We start from the raw sequence: 14,191 nt of genomic DNA, 5'->3' as shown, positions 1-14,191 counted from the left end.
CAGCGCTGCCCGGTGCCCGCTGCTGCGTGCTCCAGCCTGCGCCGGCGCCTGCCCCGTGCTTTGGCGCTCGTGACCCGCGCGCGTGCCGGTGGTCCCGGGCGGGGCGGGGCCGAGCCGTGGTTTTGTCACGCGTCCGCGGCCTCCGCGGCAGGCTCGCGCGTGGGCTCCCCCGGGGACCTGCGGGGCTGGGCGCGTACCTTGGCGGTGCCAGGTGRCTTAAAACTGCTTGAAGAAATGAGCCGTAATGGAGCAATTCACAGGTCTGGGGCCTCCTCATACTGGATTTCCAAAATAGCTTACTGTCATGCTACGTACTGATGTAGCTGTTACAAAAAATACACGGTGGTTGTACTGTAAAACTCTCAAAGGATGCCTGACTAATACAGCGATACTGAAATATTCTGAAGGAAATGGTTGCCCACATAGGTGTTGAAAAATACAGCGTTTAGGTCTAGGCTGTAAGATTTTCCGCTTATAAATTATTCCTTGCCTTCATTTTATAGGCTACCAAGTGACAGGCATCTTCATGAAGAACTGGGACCCTCTGGATGAACAAGGAGCTTGTTCTGTTGACAAAGATTGTGAGGATGCTTACCGGGTTTGTCAGAAGCTTGATATTCCTTTTCATCAGATTTCATATGTGAAAGAATACTGGAATGAAGTATTCAGGTAGTAATGTATTTAAAGTAGACGCTCTTTTAGTATGCTCCATAACATTGCTTACTCTGAAGAGTGAAGATGGACTGAGTATGGGCAAAGAGAATTTACTGAAGCATTAACAGTACCAAAGGAAAGTAGCAAAGCCTCGTAAATACAGGAGGAACTATTTTTTGGTCACTCATATTTAATATTAGAATTTATATATTTTAATACTTCTAGTATTTTTGAAATTAATAAGAGATTCCTCTCTAGTTATGTGGGTGTATAGTAATTTGTTTTTTGGTTGTTGATCATCTTGCTCATTTCTTCTGTGTCTCACATGCTGGCTCAGTCTTTCTGCAGCTTGAAGAAAAAAGTACTTAACAGGACATAGTTACTGTTTATTTGTATGATTTGTGTAGTGTGTTTGTATATTAAATGAATATATGGTAACCCCAGTTTATTGCCAAGCTAGCATGGACCAGTCTTGCTTTGTTAAACCTTTTTTTCTGACAAATTGGAAACTATTTGCTGAAGAGGGTATACGGATTTTCCTCTTCCTGTGAATTTGTTCCATCTTAGAAAAGTTTTGCATAGGAAAAGCTGAGAGCTGTTCTGAGGCAGAAGGAGAGGGGAAACGTGGTGTTGGTAAAACGGTATCATTTCTGTTTTCACTTTTACAGCTCTGGGCTATAAAAATTGCCCCCTCTTCTGATTTTCATCATTCGCCTCTAAGTAGTGCTGATTATACCTCAGTTTGATCTAAGACAAGGTAACACTAGCTGTGCTAGTTTTATGTCATGTTGAAATGACGTCGAATTGAGCACAAAACTTAATTTTGTGCAGTCAGTGAAGAAAATGGTCATTTCTTGATATGAAAGGATAAACTAAATCTTATCAGATCTCTCTGGGAGTTCTATAAATAACAATGAATCCAAGATTATGGAACATCAGAGCTGGCCTTTTGTTCTGTATCTCTCCCCATCATTTGTTAGTACAGGGTTCCTGAAGAGCCCCTTGCTTCACAAGGCTCCTTGGTTTATTCCAGAATCCTTTCCTTTATGTTCACCTCTGAGCTTGAATTTACTCTTCCTTTGGAGTCTCTCTTTACAGAGTTAGTCTTCAAAAGCCATCTTTAATCAAGAGAATTATCCTAGATCTTGTCTTTTCCATGATCTGTACAAATTCTGCTTGAAATCTTTGCTTTAGAAGGATTCAGTAGACATCCTTCATTTCCTTTTCTCCTGTTCTCTATTTTTTTCATTAGCTCTCCCTCTTGCTGAGTGATGAAATTTGTATAGTTTTACCACCTTACTCAGAAAGTTTGTTGCTTGCTGCTGTGGTTATTCTGTGCTGACTTGAGCCTGGCTTTGTGCTAAGTCTTTTATAAAGGATCCAATATATTCCTGTAATATTTACAAATGAATACTGTGTCATTTTAAGAGTACAGTCGTGAATCAGGAAGAGCTAAACTAGATAGACCAGGGTGAATTAATTGTTAGTATAAATTGTTAATTGCATAACATGTATTAATTGTATAACAGAGGAAATACTGTACTGCTTTATTTTCCATTTATGAATGTAAAATGTAATGTGATAAGTAGTAAGCATTTGATTCTGTTTCAAATGCTAAAGAGTTGCTGGTGTTCTTTTAAATACGATTTAAGATCTTTTTCTAATCTATGCCCTCAGTACTTCTTCGGCAAGCAAAATACTAGTCATCAGGCCTTTTGATATCTCAGTGCACCACTGTATGATACTTTAATATTATTAATCGTTATTTAAACAAATTTTTAGTTTGTCGTATCAACAAAATAGTCATTATTTTAAGCAAATAATGCTAAGCACTGTAGTTGCATGAAAGTGTAAAAATACTTTCTCTGTATTAGAGAAACTACTTGAATTTCTTAAAAAAAGAAGAAGAAGAAGAAAGAAAGAAAAGCAGGAAAAAAATACACCAACTCTAAAATTATGACAGGGTCCTATGACTGCTTACAGTGATATTAGCGCAGATTAGGCTATAGTCCTTTCATCTGAGACTAGTAACCTCTGGTGTGTGCTCCACGACACTGTTACAGTGCAAAATTAAGCAGATTTATTTAATTCTCAAAGTAAGTATTTGATAAGAGATAAGCGGCAAATACGCACTTTACGCACTTGGTTACTATGTCTCCATTGAGAGAACAGTAATTTAATAAAACATGCTTACAAGATTGTAAGTGATCATCTGCTCATGCCCTTAGTCCATTTTAGAGAAAACCTTCCAAGCGTTGTTTTACAGGTTAAAATTTGATGGATGTTTTATTTCTTACTTAAAATGCTTAGTAGGATTGCATCTTGAGTTTTTGTGTTTAACAAATACTTCAATCTTGGATAGTATTTTGTGACATTAATACTGTTTACACACACTTGAATTTTTATTTTACAGTGACCTCTTAAAAGAATACGAACTGGGAAGGACTCCTAATCCTGATATTGTGTGTAACAAGCACATCAAATTCAACTACTTTCTTCACTATGCTATGGATAACCTTGGTAAGGCATTTTCAAGTGTGTCTGTACACAGTGGATGCTGTGGAAACATTTAAACTCTTGAAAGTATTAACTCTTGAAAAGGTGGAAAAAACACATGAATGCATAATTCAGTCATCTCTGTGGCAGTATTTTACTATTTGTAAAATATTTTGTTTTGAATTTGCTCTTAGATAAGTAGGAACGGATTTAATTCAGGGAACTATAGACCTGAGCATTAAATTTTCCATTCTTATGTGATCCTTGAAGAACACAAAAAAAGGTCTGGCATGCCAATGAATATCTTACATTACTTAAAGAGCAATAGTATGATTACTGTCAGTATAAGGCTTCTAGTAGGTTTTCTTACTTCCCTACTTTCTGCTTTTTGTCCTAGACATTTCTATAATTTTTTTAAAGTAGTGAATAAATTTAATTGTAAATATATAATATATGCCTTTATGTTTTTGTTTTTTGTCTTTTTTGATAGGAGCAGATGCAATTGCTACTGGGCATTACGCTAGAACCTCACTAGAGGAGGAGGAAGTTTTTGAGCAGAAGCATATTAAAAGACCACAGGGGCTTTTCAGAAACCGTTTTGAAGTTAGAAATAGTAAGTGGTTTCTTAATTTTATAGCTTATCATAGATAGGAAGGAGAAATTTAAACTGTGTTCAGCTGTGCAGAATCAGGAAAGTTCATTACATTACACACAACTATTTTTCCTAGAAGGGCAATTACCATTTTAATCCTAGCCTTTGTAGAAAGCTGAGTGGACAGAAGAAGGGAGATATGTTACTGAGAATTACATTAAAGAGTGAAGTATTACATTTTCTATTTTAAGAGTTCTAGTCCTGCTGCATGAGTAATAGTAAAGCAATGTACATTCTGGATCAGTTTTAGTATCGTTAAGGAGACAGAGCTGTCTTCTATACTGCGGAGAAATATTTCAAGAAATCTAATTGAATATTTGGATGACTTGCATAAAGCTTTCTTAGTATGTTTCTTCTGTTTTAGGGCCTGGTTGTTCTTTGGCTATTCAGTATATTTTATATGTAGAACTCATGGCAGTATGCTGAAGTGGAATTTTAGAAATAAGGTCTTGAAAGGTTAAAATTAATAACATACTCTTATATAAATTGTTTGACTGTATATTATCTTACCATAAAAATCAGATTTTCATTCCGTAATCCTATTGTTTTGTCCTATTCCTTCATGTTTCTGTAGAAGACTGATTTTTTCCTAGACAGATCAAAGTTCTGCCTGCACTGGGACTGGAAGGTGCAAGTGCAGCATATGTAGACTTTTTGAGGCTAGGTTTCTCAGGCCAGCACAGGTACTAGCAGCAGCAGCACAGGCTTTGCTCTTCACTTTAATAGTCTGCTTGTGGTCGTGGATAATCAGAGGTTGATACCTGCACCACAGTGGTTCTGTTGTTATCAATACCTGAGCTAATTCTGTTAATGCTGATGTGGATATGTCTCTGGCCCTATCACAGCTTGGATGGCAACATGGATATCTTCTGAATAGCTCTCCAGTGGGCCATAATACATTAACTTAGCTCAGAAATGAGGCAGCGATGTATAGTGAGTGCACCCAAAGGAAAAGAAACTTGCATACTACCACTTTGCAAAGCTGCCATGGTGACTTTTCTGAATTACAGCTTTCTGGTTTTCATTTGTGGTTTTTTTTTTCTTTTCTTTTTTTCTTTTTTGTCTGGAGTTAAAGAGGCTTATTTGTTTCTTCGTTATGTATTTTATTTTATTTCTAGAAAGTTGAAATGGCCCCAGTGGGACCAACAGTCTGTACTTGTAACAAATTGTGATTCAGCCTTCCTGTCTTGTTATTGAGAGTTTGTTATTACTAGAAGTGACTAACTACGACTCATGATTAATGCTTATTTGAGCCAAGAAACACCTCAGTGGAGTTTTTACGACATAGAGCTATTGGGTCTTAAGAGAATGGACAGAATGTGACTGGAAAGCTATACTCATTTTTTATCAGGGCTCCATCTATAGTTCACTTTTATGTAAAAAAAAAAAAAAAAAAAAAAAAAAAATCACATATGCCTCTCTTCAGCTTCTCCATTGGAAATAAGTGCTAATTGTTCAAATCATTGACTTACGTCACGAACATTTCAGAGCAAAATTGAATTTGTTTCTTTTGAAGAGCAGTAAACTCTAGGATATTTGAATGTGCCTCTCCTGAATTATGGAGCATGAAAGATGTTTTCATATTTCATTTTGTTGATGTTCTTTCAGTGAAATATACGGTAATGTAAGAGATGAGACAATGTAAGATTCTGCACAGTACAAAATCAGAATCTTTCCAGATCTGTAGTCGTGAGAAAATACCAAACTTTTAGAACTACATTGTGAATTTTTAAATTACATTTAAATTTAAATTACATGTACTTTTTAAATTGTGAAAACTATGAAAAATGCTGCATCTTTAAACTTTGTATGGAAATAATAAAACTGAAGTTTTGATTGTCAAACAAAATATGAAAGAAAGTTGAAATATTAAAGGAGGTTATGTTGAAACCATTTATGTGTTCTGCACTTTCCAGCTGTAAAACTCCTTCAAGGAGCTGACCTCTTTAAAGACCAGACCTTCTTCCTAAGTCAGATCTCACAGGATGCTTTGAGGAAAACCATTTTTCCTTTAGGGGATTTAACAAAAAGCTTTGTAAAGAAGATTGCAGCGGAACATGGCCTTCATCATGTGCTAAAGAAAAAAGAGGCATGGTAACACTTACAACTAAGTATTGTATTTCTCTCTAAATAGTCTTTTCTGAACTTTGTATCTGTGACAAATTAACTGTTTCGAAGCAATATAATAGAATAAATAGAATAGATTGGGAGTTAGTTTTATAGTTGTATACCTGCTTAAAACTACCTTTTTGAGCATGTTTAGTTCTGTATTTTAGTTTTCAGGCGGTTGTCTATCATTGTATCCCAGAAGAACTAAAGTGAATATGGATAGGCTGCAGGGAGCCTTAAAGAACAGATTCTTTATTAGAGATAGTGAGAAGCCTTTGATCTTTATTGCCCATAGCTTTTAAAGGCTTCCTCACTATAATTGTTTTTCAGTATGTCTTTATAAAAATCAAATCATACTGTTTTTCCAAAGCTACTTTTTCAAAAAAAGTTCTGATCCCATGACTAAGAGCTAACACTTCATAATATGATTGTGAAAAATATGGTGCAGGTGGCAACTGTATTGCTGATACAGTCTTGACTGCTTTTAATTGCATCTTTATTGCCCCTGTAAATGATTGTCTGAAGAATGCAAGATGTGATTTACAGGAAAAGGGAGACCTATTTGATTATAAAGTTATTTTTTCTCCAGAGATATCCCTTGACTGTGTAATTTGTATTAGTTTTGTACATTAATCTGAAAGAGAATTCTTGTTTTTAACAAACGGAATAGTCATCAAGGCTTATGTATCTATTCATTGGCTGAGCGTGTGTTATTTCTCTTCCTTTCTGTGCTTATGGCACTCACTGACACTGCATAGAATTAGTTAATACATGTTGGATCAGATTTTGTGTCTTTATTCATTTTATGAGATGCCTAGCATAGTATGAGATACATAAGGAAAAGTATCCATCCTGCACAGTTAACTAATATTTTGATATTATTTTGATATTTTTGCTTTTGTATGGATTCAATACCATATTTATTTTTCAGAGTACTGGAGTTTGTTTCATTGGTGAAAGAAACTTTGAAAAATTCCTTCTTGAGGTGAGTAACATTAAATATAAGGCAGTCTGTGTGCTCTCTTCTAGTTTTCATAAGTAATTTGTAACGTGGTCTAAGGAAAATCTCCCAACACCATGAGGCCCATTCTAAATAACAATGTCCCACCTCCCTTCACAATCTCAAACTTCCCCAGAAGCTAGCGCCAACAGATTGTATATATTTACTTGCCCCTCCACCAGTGAGCAGTCAATTTCTGTAGACTGGTTTCACACCTCTGTGATGGCCAGGCTCTAGTACGTGATTGGGAAGTGAGAGGGGCAAATGGTTAAATCCTACTGTTCCCTGATATAATTGAGGATGGGGGGAGTGAGGTACAGAATTACTGCTGATAGGGACTGTGCCTCCTGCTTCTGTCTCTAAAGCAGCACCAGAAGAGCTGATAAGCTGCATGGATGGAGTTTGCTTATTGCAAAGCTGTTTTCTATCTTCAGGCGAATGTAGTATCAGAACCTGAAATATTCAGCGAGTTTCTTTAGGGGCCATCTTGTGTCTTACACAAATCTCTTCCTACTTTGTAGTATTTAGAACCTCAGCCAGGTAACTTTGTTTCCATTGAAGATCAGAAAGTGATGGGAACACACAAAGGTAAGCGGCAAACCCACGTTAATAACAGCTTTTAGATAGAGCAGTACTGTTCATGTTTGGAGAGACAAATTATGTGAAATTCCAGACAAATCTACAGATTCTTTCTAGTTTGGTAGCTAATAGTCATCGGAGCTGTGCTTTATACAGTACGGAGAGTTTTGAACTGCTACTGATTCTTGATTATTTTGGTTCCTTGTTGCAATAAAATTAGGATTACTTTGTTGGTACTAAGTCGTTGTTAATTGGATACCAAGAGACCACTGTTAACATAATTCTTCCAAAATGACTATGTTCCAGACTCTTTAGTATCTAATCTTTGCTGAAAAATACACCATGTACCTCAGTGATGTACAACAGGACATCATCGACCATGCTCAGCTTAACTTTTCCTTCCCTTCTGTGTGTACTTCCTCTGTTCAGTTCTAGCTTACAGAACTGGGTTCCCATCCCAAGTAATTCCGAAGTTCTGCTAGTGCATGAAGTAGTAAGGGAAACTAGGAAGATTGAATGGTAGCAAAACCGCAGATTAAAAATGAAATAGAGAAATGTTTGTTTTCTATAACCCCTAAGAATACAGCAGTTAATGAAGGTTAGTTTGGAATTGTTTTTCAGGTACAGACGAAAAATTTTAAAAGTAGATATTAATTTAATTTGCAATTGATACATTTCTGGAAGGCATTTTGGATCATGATAAAGTTTGGGGGAATATTTTAAATACATTTTCTGAAAGTTAAAGATAGAAGGTTGCTAGTAGCATTGCATTTTCGTATTTCTTTAGGTTGGTTCCTCTACACAATAGGCCAGAGGGCTAGGCTAGCAGGCCTGAAGGATGCTTGGTTCGTTGTAGATAAAGATGTTAGCACTGGAGATATCTTTGTGGTGAGTTGATTAACACTGGCATTGTGAATGACTAATGCAGACATTTCATGACTCCTGCTGTATGGAATGTAATTTTAACTTGAGTAGAGTTCTTGGCTTTCCACTTGAGAGAAAAAAGAGCCAACTGGTACAGCATCTTGAAACATCTTGTCCAAACTGGCTTTTGATGAGCAGAAAATTGTTCAAGATTTTGGCGTAGAGCTTTTTGCAAACAAACAGCAAACACTGGGAAGAACCAACCAATATAGTGAGCTCTCATTTTCTACTCTAGAGCACAAAGCTTTTTATTGTAGTAATTATGACACAATAGATAAAACCTTTGCTAATATATGTATTATCTTGACTTACTGTGTTTTGCTAATTTATTTTTCTAATAAATGAAGTAGTGGCCAGTAATACAATTTTATCATTTTGAAAATTGAGGCAGAACGCAATACTACGTATCGTAAGTGTCTTAATGACTAATCATATAAAATGACTGGAGTTCTGCAGCATGCTAACATCATTAATGTTTCTTGCTGTTCACACAGTTGTTATCCTTATTTGCTAGTGACGTGATTGTAATGAGGTGTTTTGTTACTGTTGACGTGCCTTGGGGAAAAAAAAATGGTAATCAGAACAGAGCTGAGAGGAAACAGGCAAGACCACTAAGATTTTCCCCCCACACACCATTCCCCTCCTATTCCTTCACCTATTCCCCCTCTTTCCCCCCACCTTTTCCCCCCATTCCCCATAAATTTATGCAAGACATTTAGTCTTAAGTATTGCCACAAATGAATTAGCATGGGTAGCAGGGCAATGGATGAAAATCAGCTGTATAGAAGCTACTCATGGGTATGTTCAAAAATAGTTTGCATCTCTTGCTATCTCATTTGGTCTTGTTTGTCTTAATGGGCTACAAATGAGAAATGATTTTAATGAGAAGCTAAATAAGAGGTATCATCTTGTTTAGCTAGCTTAAGGAGGGCAATGGGCACATGAACTTAGCCTGAGAAAATGCAGAAATGTGATTGGAGAAAAAGGATATAGGAAGTGACATGACTTTGAGATGTAGAAGGCTGAAAAATAATTCAGGTTCACTTTAGCATATTTTTTCATTAAAGGCCTTCATCTGGAAGTTAATTAGGTGCTAATAAATGCCTACTTTCTTATTCATTTTGCTTTCATTTTGTTACGGCCTGATGCTTCTGTATTTCATGCTTTATTTCACAGTGGGTATGTGCTGTCTGGCAAAAATATCCTCATTAAATGAATGTTGTATTTTAAGGCACCATCAACAGATCACCCGGCACTGTACAGAGACCTACTGCGGACAAATCGAGTGCATTGGATAGCAGAGGAGCCTCCTGCAGTGCTCATTAGGGATAAAATGATGGAATGTCATTTCAGGTGTCGACACCAGATGGCACTGGGTAAGCAAATCTTGTTTATTTTATTCAGCTTATGAAATTGTGTCTTCAGTGTAATTCTTAGAAATAATTGAAATGTTTGGGATCACTTTTGTATTTCTCTGGTGTCTATATTCTATTTAGTATCATTGTGGCTCAGATCTGTTTAGCCTATTAATGAAGGTTTCTTTAATGTGAATATAAGGATTAACTGGCAGATGTTTGACCATATTCTGTTCTAGTGCCTTGTGTGCTGACTTTAAACCAAGATGGCAGTGTGTGGGTGACTTTAGTGAAGCCAGAAAGAGCTCTCACACCTGGGCAGGTAAGTTATTAGAACTACTTTTCTTTTTTCATGTTTTGGTTTATTTGGATAATAAAACAGAGTAGTGTTTTTATTAGCTGAAAGATGTAATTATTTAATCTATGAGCATGTAAGAGTGATTAGCTCTATTTTGGTTGCTCATCCACTATTTTACAAGGAGATTGTTCTCAGTTTAAGATACTCTGTTTTTATCCATATATTAGAGACCAGATTACAAGCTTTAGAAATACGTGAAAGAGTCTCTGGGAATCAATGGTATTAGGCAAAAATGGAATCTGTTGTGGTCCTCCAGAAGTGGATTAATAAGGGCATTAGTTCAGTAATTGGCTGCTTAATACGGTTTTAATGTTCAAATTAAATTATATATTGAAGATCTACATCCCTCAGATTATTTTGTCTAGTGGTGCCTTTCACCACTACAGATACAGGAGCACTCCATCACACTGTAAACTGGTGTTTCTCAAATGTTTTCTATATGCCCTCTCTTTCTCCCAGCATACATTCCACTCTTTTTCTCCCTCCCCAAAACTCGGGGTCCGTGGAATATAGCAAGAGGTGGGTTGTCTGAGAGCTGTTCTTAGCAGAGGGAAAGATGCACCTAAGAGAAGTGAGCTGAACTGAGAAAACTCCATCCAGAGTGAATGGCAGGAGTGAGAAGCCCTTAATGCTAGGAGCTGCTGAACCTGTAATAGGGGTTTTCATTGAGAGGTAACAGGAGGGGCTCATCAGTGCTCTGTGTGACCGTCTTCAGTGCATGCCGCCTTCCTCATTTCTTGCCTGAGTCTCCTTAGGCTCTGAGCCCCAGTCGCTTCCTCCCCAGTGATCTGCCTCAGGTATCCTTGTCAGCGTGCTACCTTGGTCCCGTTGGGTTTTAAGAAGTGCCACGATAGGTTGTATACTGTGATCTAAGGAAGGTCCAGTGAAGATGTAGGTGATAATAAGTCTGTCATTCCCTCATGGAAAAGAAAATCTTTTTGGAACAAACCATTCTGCTTCATTAACTAAAGAATGAATGAACACGCTTGCTATCCAGCAGATCTTGATCACCCTGCAGTTTCTCACTATACAGTTTGCAGCTGCTGAAAAGACTCACCCTGTGTTTATCTCTTAGTTTGCTGTGTTCTACAAGGGTGACGAGTGCTTGGGTAGTGGGAAGATCCTAAGGCTGGGTCCATCAGTGTATACCTTGAAACAGGGCAAAAACCGAGAGGAAAGCGCGAAGAAGGAAGAGATTGACAAGATAGAACCAGCAACATAACATGTAAATTTATTTGCTGATGGACTTTGGAGAATTTGTAGCCTGAGAATAATAAAAGCAATAGCAACACCTCTTTTTTTTGTTGACCTGTAATATTCAAATGGTCAGTTGAGTGTCTAGTTCCACCTCTTGACTGTTAGTGCAAAACAGGTTTAAAACAAAAAACAGTTCAGTATAATTTCATTGAACTTGATGCTAATAAGTGTCAAGGAATATCTTAAAATTGCTCTGTAATAATAGTTGTACATACAAGAATTTTAATATAAAACAATCATGTCTGACAACATAAACCTCTAATGCGTAAGTGAAACAACATACAAAAGGTGTGGTTATTGAACTCTGGAGAAGGAATGAGTGATATTTAAGTTCAGCATTTTGCATGAACTATAAGCAACGGATATTTATTTTTCTCTTTATGTAATTCTATAAAAGCTATTTTAGACTCTTAAACTGTGTGCAGTTGTGGTTTAACATGTTTAATATAATAAAGAAGTACAAATTTAGGGACTTGAAAAGAGTCTCAATACTTCTTAAGTTCCTCATGGAACTGATTAATTTTTTTATTAGCTACTCAGGGCAGATATTGTCTATTTTGTCTTTGGAGAAGAGAATGCATTGTTAGTGATTTAGAAAAATACAAATGCATATGCATTTCCTTATTATAAAGTTAACTAAATGCAGACTGTATAATAATTGGGTGTTAGATCATACCGTAAGGTAAAATGGGGCAGTATTAGGAAAAACTGATACCTGTGCCCAAATTGTCCGAAGAGTTAAAATGACTGAGTGTGCGTTGCGGATGCTCTGAGAGTATTATAAACATTTAGTACAATGGGTCAAGAAAATGGAAATCCTATATTTCAGCATGATAAAAGAAAGCAACTCATTAAAGTGCAGCATGCAGGAACAAGACTTTTTAGATAAATGTAGAATTTTGAAATATCTGTGTCGAATTTGCTCAGTAAGAAAGCTGTAACACAAACAGAGCTTTTGAGCAAATATGTAGGCTTGGATTACATGTAGTCTTCTTTTCTTTTGTCCTAGTGTCTTTATGGGAAGGAAGGAAAAGAATTCCTTCTACTTTGTAACAACAACAACAAAAAAAGTCTCTGGACTCCAAAGTGTGGAAATAGAAGGGGGGGACATGCTTTAGTATCCACTTGCCAGTCTCTTGCTTAGTTAAACAGACTGTTCAGGAAGCCCCATTAAANAAAAAAAAAAAAAAAAAAAAAGACTATAATAATCTTTAATAGTCTAATAATCTATTGATCTGACATTTCAGTGTAGCTGACTGAGGAGAGGGGAAAAGCCATCCTTTCCATTGGTGCCAAGATAAATTAAATTTCTGTCTGTAGGGTGCCTGTCTATGTGGAGATTAACTCTAAAGACTGTTCATGTTTCATCTCAGCTCTTAAATTCTGTTAGGTTAGTAATGTTATGGGTCTGAGTATTGTTTTTTACGTTTTTTCCAGCATTTTCCTTATCTTTCCCTGAAATTTTTGCATTTGCAAAATGTGAACTTACAGAGTTAATGATCTATATTTTTTCTCATCTGAGTTTTCCAGTAAATGTCCCAATAAAATCTTCACAAATGTTTTGTGTAACACTGGTGTCGCTTTTATTATTACTTCATCTTACATCTGTTTCAGTCATGTCTGTTATTTGATACTGTACTGGTAGAGGGTGGGCTAAACTGTGGGGACAAGCAAAAGTGGGCATAGTTATATCTGTCTAAAATGTAATCACAAATGCTGAGATTGGAAGGGACCTCTGGAACTTGTCTAGTCCAGCCCCCCTACTCGGACAGGGTCAGCTAAAGCTGGGCTCTATCTCGTCAGGTTTGGAATAGCCGAGGCTGTAGACTCCAGAACCTGTGTTGATAAGATCCTCCTGAGCCTTCTCTTCTGGAGGCTAAGCAATCCTAACTCTGTCATCTTCTCCCCATATGAGAGATGCTCTATTCATCTTTAAGGGTCTCTGCTGGACTCACTCCAGCAAAGACTGCTGGTCTCTCTTGTACTGGGTGGCCCAGAGCTGGAGACAGCGCTCCAGATGAGGCCTTACCAGTGCCGAGCAGAGGGGAAGGATCACCTCCCCTGGCCTGCTAAGTAACATTCTGCCTAAGGCCAACAGCCTCCAGGGCTGCCTTCTCTGCTGCAAGGGCACGTTGCTCTCTCATGTTCATCTTGTCCACAAGGACTCCCGAGGTCGTTCTCTGCAAAGCTGCTCTCCAGCTGGTCGTCCCTCAGGCTGTACTGGTGTATGGGGTTATTTCTGCCCGGGTGCAGGACACGGCACTTCCCTTTGTTGAATTTTGTGAGATTCCCATCCACCCTTTTCTGCAGCCTATTGAGGTGCCTCTGAATGGCAGCACAACCATTTGGTGTATCAGCTACCTCTCCTGACTCCCTGAGAGTGCACTCTGTCCCATCACCCAGCCTTTTGAGTCTGAGCATGGCAGCCGAGCCAGTTTGTGTAAGTGCTATCCATTTATCTAGTCTGTACTTCGTCAGTCGGTGAATGAGGATATTATGGCAGATAGTGTCAAAAGCCTTATGAAAGTCAGAATAAAACAACCGCTGCTCTCGCTTCGTCTGCTGAGCCAGTCCTTTCATCACAGAAGGCTATCAAGTTCGTCAGACATGATTTCCCCTTCATAAATGTGTGCTGATGACTTCCAGCCATTTTCTTGTCACTAATATGTTTGCAAATGATTTCCAGGATTAGTTGCTAGATCTGTTGCCAGAGATGCATTTGTCCTGCTTGGTCAGGTGGATGCCATCCCTTTGTAGCAGTCTTCAAGGTCTCGTAGTCATAAAAGCTGAATCCCTGTTGTCAGCAT

The 14,191-nt window shown here is 37.7% G+C and overlaps 1 protein-coding gene across 3 annotated transcripts; it reads left to right on the top strand.

The window, feature by feature from the left end:
* Positions 1-176: 176 nt before the first annotated feature.
* TRMU (tRNA mitochondrial 2-thiouridylase) lies at positions 177-12,953 on the top strand. 3 transcript variants are annotated; one of them, XM_085297707.1, is made up of 11 exons: positions 178-260; positions 504-669; positions 3,068-3,174; positions 3,641-3,763; positions 5,719-5,891; positions 6,843-6,896; positions 7,433-7,499; positions 8,278-8,378; positions 9,646-9,790; positions 10,009-10,091; positions 11,203-12,953. In XM_085297707.1, the coding sequence occupies exons 1-11, from the start codon at positions 245-247 to the stop codon at positions 11,347-11,349; spliced, it is 1,182 nt and encodes a 393-aa protein (XP_085153833.1). In that variant the 5' UTR covers positions 178-244; the 3' UTR covers positions 11,350-12,953. The 3 variants fall into 3 exon arrangements, with proteins under 3 accessions (XP_085153845.1, XP_085153833.1, XP_085153839.1); XM_085297713.1 differs by having other exon boundaries at positions 183-260; positions 504-598; XM_085297719.1 differs by lacking the exons at positions 7,433-7,499; positions 8,278-8,378 and having other exon boundaries at positions 177-260.
* The last annotated feature ends 1,238 nt before the right edge of the window (positions 12,954-14,191 follow it).

The sequence above is a fragment of the Rhea americana genome, unplaced genomic scaffold, assembly GCF_003343005.1.
Source record: "Rhea americana isolate MKP2758 unplaced genomic scaffold, rheAme1 scaffold_1, whole genome shotgun sequence".
Lineage (NCBI taxonomy): Eukaryota > Metazoa > Chordata > Aves > Rheiformes > Rheidae > Rhea > Rhea americana.
Note: the sequence above shows the minus strand (reverse complement) of the source record. Positions and strands in the feature narration are given on the sequence as shown.